The 7871-nt window shown below is 40.4% G+C and overlaps 1 protein-coding gene across 2 annotated transcripts; it reads left to right on the forward strand.

Moving 5' to 3' along the window:
- LOC103513379 lies at positions 1–7398 on the forward strand. 2 transcript variants are annotated; one of them, XM_026826600.1, is made up of 4 exons: positions 1–612; positions 1897–2056; positions 3776–4011; positions 6813–7398. In XM_026826600.1, the coding sequence occupies exons 1-4, from the start codon at positions 297–299 to the stop codon at positions 6923–6925; spliced, it is 825 nt and encodes a 274-aa protein (XP_026682401.1). In that variant the 5' UTR covers positions 1–296; the 3' UTR covers positions 6926–7398. The 2 variants fall into 2 exon arrangements, with proteins under 2 accessions (XP_026682401.1, XP_017301283.1); XM_017445794.2 differs by lacking the exons at positions 1897–2056; positions 3776–4011 and adding exons at positions 4345–4504; positions 5724–5959.
- Positions 7399–7871: the final 473 nt, after the last annotated feature.

Consider the following 7871-nt stretch of genomic DNA (forward strand, 5'->3'; position numbering starts at 1 on the left):
GATGATGCATTCAAATTAGTTATAAAACTTCTTGGTAAAACTCAATGTAAACTGTAAGTGATGAAATGACCTCACGAGGCTGACTGCACCTTGTTTGCTGGGATCATCCACTCCTGAATTGTTCTGTCGAGGCTGAGTGCTTTTCTTAACTGTTCTGACGAGGCTAAGTTGCACCTCAAAAAGAAATGCATGTCGAGACGGTCACCCATTCAATTTTACATCACGATCACCGTTACTCCAGGATGTTGCCCTAAGTGACCACCAGAGGGTTGCATGGTGCGTGTTGCCCAAGGTTCATGCGCGCGCAGCGTATTCTCCATCTCGCTCTAACACTGAGCGTCCTAGTTACCATGACAACCTGTTCAAATGATTCTAACGATTCGTTAAGTTTGCCTCAAGATTTGGACTTGGACTCAGAAGACAGTCAAGTTACTGGAGAGGCGGGCCACCAAATTCAACTGTACAGTAGGAACTTGTCTCGCGCCGTCAAAATCAGAGACCATGACTATTTTCTGAGGCCGCCATATTTTCCGCTTGTGCTGCGACCGAAATCGGAAGACTTTGTGTTTCCCACCAGATTCTACAGCAAGACGATTTACGCCACTAAGGATGGTGAGTGTTTTGGATCGGATTCCAATTCGGTTCAATCAGATTTGCTCTTGCTTCGGGATTTCCGAAACGGGGAAAGGGAATCCCGAAACACTCTCATTCAATTTTTACTTTCCTTATCCTATAGGAAGGAAAGTAATGTAATCGGGTCAAATTTTCGATGGTCAGTTTTTAGTGCCAAAACACGTTTTTTTTTTCTTTTTTGCTAAATTCTAGTCTAGGGATGAAACTATTCATCTTGTACCAAAGCAAAGTGAGAAATTTGGATCGGGGTTTTATTATCTACGGCTGCTGACCACGGTTGATTTTTTTTTAAAGAGGTTTGACAGAGGGAACTGTAACTGCTATGGTCTTATCGTCCCGAAATCGAAGAGAGAAGGAAGACAGGCTGTGTGTGTCTGTCTGTCTGTGTGTGTGTCTGTCTGTCTGTCTGTCTGTAAACAAAATATCTCGAGAACGGTAAGAGCTTCTGCTCAAATATATTCGAGTGGAGAATTTCCGGGACAAGGATTTAGCTCAGGAATTGTATCGACACTTTGCTTCAGCTGAGTAGAACTCATTTGCTGATCCAACTTGTAAGATAACAATATTTACACATATCATTTTGCTGATCCAACTTTGTACATTGTAGGACCCTATATGCAATATTTTGCTGATCCAACTTTCCGTGTACATTGGATTACAAGACGGGCGAGCATTCAAAGCAGGCGACCTTCCAAGGCTGGAAGGTTGCTCTTTATTAGTCAGATGCGCCAATTAGTTGAATGTTGCACGTGGTTTGGGTCCGGATGGGGGACTATCTGAGGAGGTGAGTAGCTTGTCGCGAAATGGAGTGTGAATCCCGGTATAGCTACTCTTTACAATATGTCTGTCTACTTGGTCTTCCAACCAGGTCCTTCATCAACTGCTGGTATGTATTTATGTAATAAGTATTTTCTGAATCAATTGTATGTAATGAGAATATGTTTTCTTGCTGATCTAACTCCCCATGTACCCTGTGAGACCCTCTAACCCCGTATGCAGCATTTGCTGATGGAACTGTTTGCCGTATATTCTTGAAAGAGTTTATTCATGCTTTTGGATCCATGTATAATGTTTCTAGTCATTTCGTATTTTTGTATTTTTTTTTTGCCTTTTTACAGTTTTACATTATTATTGTTTGAAAAAAGTTTTCACTCTTTCCTTTCTTTTTTTTTTTTTGCGTCGACTACGTGTGGACACATCTTAACAGAGTTTCTTGTCCCTACTAGTACACTATCCAATCCAATCTGCTCGGTTTGGTTCCAGGCCATCTTCTTTCAGACAGCAAGGATCTGATCATGACCCACTTCAAACGACAACTACAAATCTGCCACAATATCTACACTAGGAAGCGCAACTATTTCCTACACAAGACTGTCAACAAACATCATGAGTTCACACAGCTGGCTAATGTACTCTGGGATAGGTAAGGCAACTCTTAAAAGGTTTGATAGAGGGAACTATAACAACAGAAGTCTCCTCGTCCCGAAAGCCAGCCGTTCTGAGAACGAACTCTGTTGAGGACAAAGTTCGTCTCGGGCGGGATGCAAACCCGCAACTTAGCGATTACAAGACGGGCGAGCATTCAAAGCAGGCGACCTTCCAAGGCTGGAAGGTTGCTCTTTATTAGTCAGAGGCGCCAATTAGTTGAATGTTGCACGTGGTTCAGTGATGTTCGATCTCGAGTAAAAGATCGATCTTTAGAATCGATTCGAATCGGAAGGCTAAAAATCGATCCATCAGATCGATCTCACCTAAAGAATCGATCTCAAGAAAATCGATCTTCGATCTTTCACGCACTTGTGTTTTGTGATTTTTGTGTGAAAAACTAAAAAATATGAAAAAGACACAACAGACAAAATCAAATTGCGATTGATTGATTGAATTAATCGATCTCGATTCAAGGGCAAAAGATCGAGCAAAAACCGACGCAAAAAATCGATCTTCGATTAAATCGGAGATCGATCCCCATCTCTAACGTGGTTTGTGTCCGGATGGGTGACTATATCTGGGTAGTTGCGTACTGTTGAGTGAGGAGGTGGGTAGCTTATCGCGAAATGGAGTGTGAATCCCGGTATAGCTACTCTTTACAACATGTCTGTCTACTTGGTCTTCCAACCAGGTCCTTCAATAGATATTTGTGTGTGTGTGTGTGTGTGTGTGTACTCTATTTTGTACTCGAATTTCACTCGTTTAGACCTGAAATTTTGCTCAAATATCGCGTAAACTCGCAACGATCTATCGTAAGACCATTTAGGGAGACTTTCGCACCAAAGTTCGGATCTTTTTTCTTCTTTTAGACTTGAGGATTTTCAACATAGCTATTATTATGTTTCCTGATCCCTTGTGTGTTAAGGACTATTGCACTACCTCACTTTAACATAGCTAACTTGTACCTGCTGATTTTTACTTTTTTACCTTATATCTCATGCTTCCCCATAGCGAACCGAATCACATCTCGGAACTCAGGCATCGCACACCGCTCCTCTGTCTGAATCATATTCAGCACATAGTAGAACTTTATCCTCAGGGATTTCATCTGAGTGGATATCTTAGAGCGATACTTGTACGCTAAAAAAAGAAGAAAAAAAAAAGTGAGTCACTATAATGGAAAGATTGAAAACAAATATTCTTGGACATGTCATCCTGAAGCCGGAAGCGCGTTGAGAACCACAGACGAAGAGAAAACTGCCATGAAAATGAAAATGTCAGAAGAAAATGCCATAGACCTGAGCTGTTTTCTCCTCAGTCGACACAAACTTCAGTTATTCAGCTGAAGTTTTAGACGAGGAGGATTCAGCTCTCTGTTTAATGAGCTTGCGAATGAGTTGTTATGAGCAAATAAAAAACATATACCATACTTTAATTCCAATTAAAATATCTTATTAAGAACTTTTGAAAGTACCTACCAAACTTATATTTAGGTATATAAATGGCCCCCTTTTTTTATCTCTACAGTCTACTGTTCAATTTATTATGATACCAACAATTTATTGTATTTAAAATGTTCAAAATAAAATAAAGAAAGTATTGTTGAAAAAAAAAAAAACTGACGTAATATTGACGCCGCTGACGTGTGGTTTACTGCATCATTTTTTTCTTTTTACAATCTCTCTCACATTCCCATTCCCACTTTGGCTTCCAGGTACAAAGACATCGAGATCAGCGTGAACAAGCTGTTCCTGGAGTTACCACTCAACTTGAAGTACAAGCTCAAGCAGTTCCACATCGATAAGAAACGCAGCACGCTGTCTGAATGGTGGAATATCGAGACCACATTGGACGCCGAGTTTACCGATCTGTTCAATAGGATACGTTATGACTTGTACAAGGCGTTTGATATGTTCGACGCAGATCTGCACGTGGCGTGCTTTCAATATGGTGAGTATTGTGTTTTCACGGAAATGTTCGCCAGCCTAGTTAGCTTGGTTGGTAGCATGCGCTTACAAGGCAGACGCACTACCAACTAAGCTAACTGGGCTGGCTACGGTTGAATTTTAAAATTTACCATTGATACTATTGGAACATTTTTCATTGGAAGTTGGAAACTATAAAGCTGTGTCCACACCGTCGATCGATGTCGACTAAAACCCTACACTGTCTCGACAACATATGCAGACCAATCGACGGCGTCGACTATGTGTGGACACATCTTAACAGAGTTTCTTGTCCCTACTAGTACTATCCAATCCAATCTGCTCGGTTTGGTTCCAGGCCATCTTCTTTCAGACAGCAAGGATCTGATCATGACCCACTTCAAACGACAACTTCAAATCTGTCACAATATCTACACCAGGAAGCGCAACTATTTTCTACACAAGACTGTCAACAAACATCACGAGTTCACACAGCTAGCTAATGTACTCTGGGATAGGTAAGGCAACTCTTAAAAGGCTTGATAGAGGTAACCATAACAACAGAAGTCTCCTCGTCCCGAAAGCCAGCCGTTCTGAGAACGAACTTTACCTGTTGACAAAGTTCGTCTCGGGCGGGATGCAAACCCGCAACCTAGCGCTTACAAGACGGGCGAGCGTACAAAGCAGGCGACCTTCCAAGGCTGGAAGGTTGCTCTTTATTAGTCAGAGGCGCCAATTAGTTGAATGTTGCACGTGGTTTGTGTCCGGATGGGGGACTATCTGAGGAGGTGGGTAGTTGCGTACTGTTGAGTGAGGAGGTGGGTAGCTTATCGCGAAATGGAGTGTGAATCCCGGTATAGCTACTCTTTACAACATGTCTGTCTACTTGGTCTTCCAACCAGGTCCTTCAATAGATATTTGTGTGTGTGTGTGTGTGTGTGTGTGTACTCTATTTTTACTCGAATTTCACTCGTTTAGACCTGAAATTTTGCTCAAATATCGCGTAAACTCGCAACGATCTATCGTAAGACCATTTAGGGAGACAAAGTTTATTGACGTAATATTGACGTCGCTGACGTGTGGTTTACTGTATCATTTTTTACTTTCCTTATCCTATACCTATAGGAAGGAAAGTAATGTAATCGGGTCAAAATTTCGATGGTCAGTTTTTAGTGCCAAACCACGTTTTGAGGTCCCCAGAGCCTAAATCCAAAGTTTCAGCCATTGGTCCGTGTGTGTGTCTGTCTGTCTGTAAACAAAATATCTCGAGAACGGTAAGAGCTAGAGACTTGAAATTTGGTATGTATCTTTCAAATGTGACGAGGATGCGACACGAAACTTTTGGTTAAGACCGGTGCAACGCTTGGCGGCATTTTACCGCTTTTTGGCGGTTTTCGGTGTAATTTAACAATATCTCGGGAACGGTATAAGAAAGACTTGAAATTTGGTATATTTAGTTCACAAATGTGACAAGGATGCAACACAAAACGTTTGGTTGAGATGGTTGCTGCGCTTGGCGGTATTTTGACCGCTTTTGGACAGATTTCGACCGTTTTTTGGCGGTGTTCAGCAATAGCGACAAAACGGTTAGAGATATTGTAAAAGTTAGGGTAAAAGAACACTCAAATAAGCATCATTCAATAGGATAAGGAAAGTCGTGTGATGTCCACACCAGATTTTTTCATTTTTTTCTTTTTACAATCTCTCTCACATTCCCATTCCCACTTTGGCTTCCAGGTACAAAGACATCGAGATCAGCGTGAACAAGCTGTTCCTGGAGTTACCACTCAACTTGAAGTACAAGCTCAAGCAGTTCCACATCGATAAGAAACGCAGCACGCTGTCTGAATGGTGGAATATCGAGACCACATTGGACGCCGAGTTTACCGATCTGTTCAATAGGATACGTTATGACTTGTACAAGGCGTTTGATATGTTCGACGCAGATCTGCACGTGGCGTGCTTTCAATATGGTGAGTATTGTGTTTTCACGGAAATGTTCGCCAGCCTAGTTAGCTTGGTTGGTAGCATGTCTGCAGATCTGCACGTGGCGTGCTTTCAATATGGTGAGTATTGTGTTTTCACGGAAATGTTCGCCAGCCTAGTTAGCTTGGTTGGTAGCATGTCTGCCTTGTAATCGCTAGGTCGCGGGTTCGATTCGCGCCCGGAGCGGATTTTATCCTGAAGGGATAAGGTTAGTTCTGGGAATGGCTGGCTTTCTCCAATCCTATCTTCCTTCTCTCTTCGATTTCGAGACCTCTTAAAAAAAAAAAAAAAATACATAATATGTAAAATGTTTGAAATACAATAGGAGCTAAGAATGAAATGGAAAAAAGGGTAAGTTAGACAGTTAGAGGACAAATTTCGGCTCTCCACAAGGGTCGTAAAGTGACCCGTAGCCCGTACACTTGCAATAGTGCTTGTCAAGCTTTGCCCTCTAGATTTTCAAATCAAAATTGATCGCAACAATTTCAAGCTTGTGAAATTGGCCTGACAATCACAGGCGTGAAATTGACTTGACAATCACAGGCGTGAAATTGGCTTGACAATCACATGGTCAAAATGATTGACAAGCTCGGTTGCTTGACAAGCATACCTACTTGATCGTCTACAGGGCCCTTGAGCGTAAAATGTGAAAATTTTCAAATATTATTTTAATGTTCTCATGTTTCTCACTTACAACAATAATTAAGTGTGTTTCTCCGATTTTTTTCTTTCTCTACCTATCTACAAATAAAATAGAAAGTAAAAATTCATTTTGTTGGGAATCTTTTATTCAAACTTTCCAATCATTTATTTTTACTGTTTCTTGTTTTTCATCTGCAGATAAACATTTGATAGAACTGACAACAGAGCCAGAAGTTACGATCCCTACGATCAAGAAATTCCATTTCAACGATTCCTTGGTAGAGAGCGAAGAGGACATTTCATTTCAGTGATTCCCTTGTTTAACTGTTTAAACTTTAAAACTAGGTAGGGAGGAAATACTTCAACGAAGTGCAGTTACATTTCTCTCTATGAAAAAAAGAGTGTTTAATGATTACTTGTACCTAACTACATTTTTTTTTCTTTTTATTCGGACAAACATTAAATTAAATAAAAACGTCCGTAAAATAATTATTTAACTGTCCGCAATTAATTCCTCCAATGTGCTAGCGGCTCGTAATTTTTCGTCCATTCATCGCACAACGCATGCTTCAAATTAGGGTCTTCATTTATCCAAATGAATAAAATTACTTCCACACAAAAAAGGTTCTGAATTCAGTACTTTTGTACTGTTTTTCTCCAACTTTCCAAATGAAAAGAGCACTGAATTTCACACAAAAAATGTTCTGAATTCCGTACCTTTGTACCGTATTTGGAGATCCTGCTCCAAATTAGACCAGACAGCTTGGCTTTCACACAAAGTTCCCGCGTAGTATGAATACAGTGCTTTTGTACTGTTTTTCTCCAACTTTCCAAATGAAAAGAGCACTGAATTTCACACAAAAAAGGTTCTGAATTCCGTACCTTTGTACCGTATTTGGAGATCCTGCTCCAAATTAGACCAGACAGCTTGGCTTTCACACAAAGTTCCCGCGTAAAAGTACAATTTTTCCCGCTTTCTCGTCTCGCCAACACGTAATCCGTGAAAGTTTCTGCTGAGCTTTTCTCTCCAGTTCTGAACTCGATGTCTGGTGTGAATGTCCTGATATTTGACATTCGAAACACGTAAAGATTGCCGGCAAATTTTGAGCTTTTTTTTCGTGTACGAAATAATTTTGTTTTGTTCGGAACTTTAAAAAAAAAGATTTTTCGCACGTGAAATAAAAAAAAAAGAATATTAGGTACCTATTACCTAATTGTTTATTTATTTTCTTTTATGTTTTATTAAATATTATTGAT

This window comes from Diaphorina citri, unplaced genomic scaffold, assembly GCF_000475195.1.
Source record: "Diaphorina citri unplaced genomic scaffold, Diaci psyllid genome assembly version 1.1 scaffold965, whole genome shotgun sequence".
Lineage (NCBI taxonomy): Eukaryota > Metazoa > Arthropoda > Insecta > Hemiptera > Psyllidae > Diaphorina > Diaphorina citri.

Bases quoted from the DNA above. Each gene is read 5' to 3' on its own strand.
- LOC103513379 (XM_026826600.1), top strand. From the start codon at position 297: ATGCGCGCGCAGCGTATTCTCCATCTCGCTCTAACACTGAGCGTCCTA. The intron at 613-1,896 runs GTGAGTGTTTTG...GTTTGGTTCCAG, and splicing joins GATTTACGCCACTAAGGATG to GCCATCTTCTTTCAGACAGC. The intron at 4,012-6,812 runs GTGAGTATTGTG...TTTCATCTGCAG, and splicing joins CGTGGCGTGCTTTCAATATG to ATAAACATTTGATAGAACTG.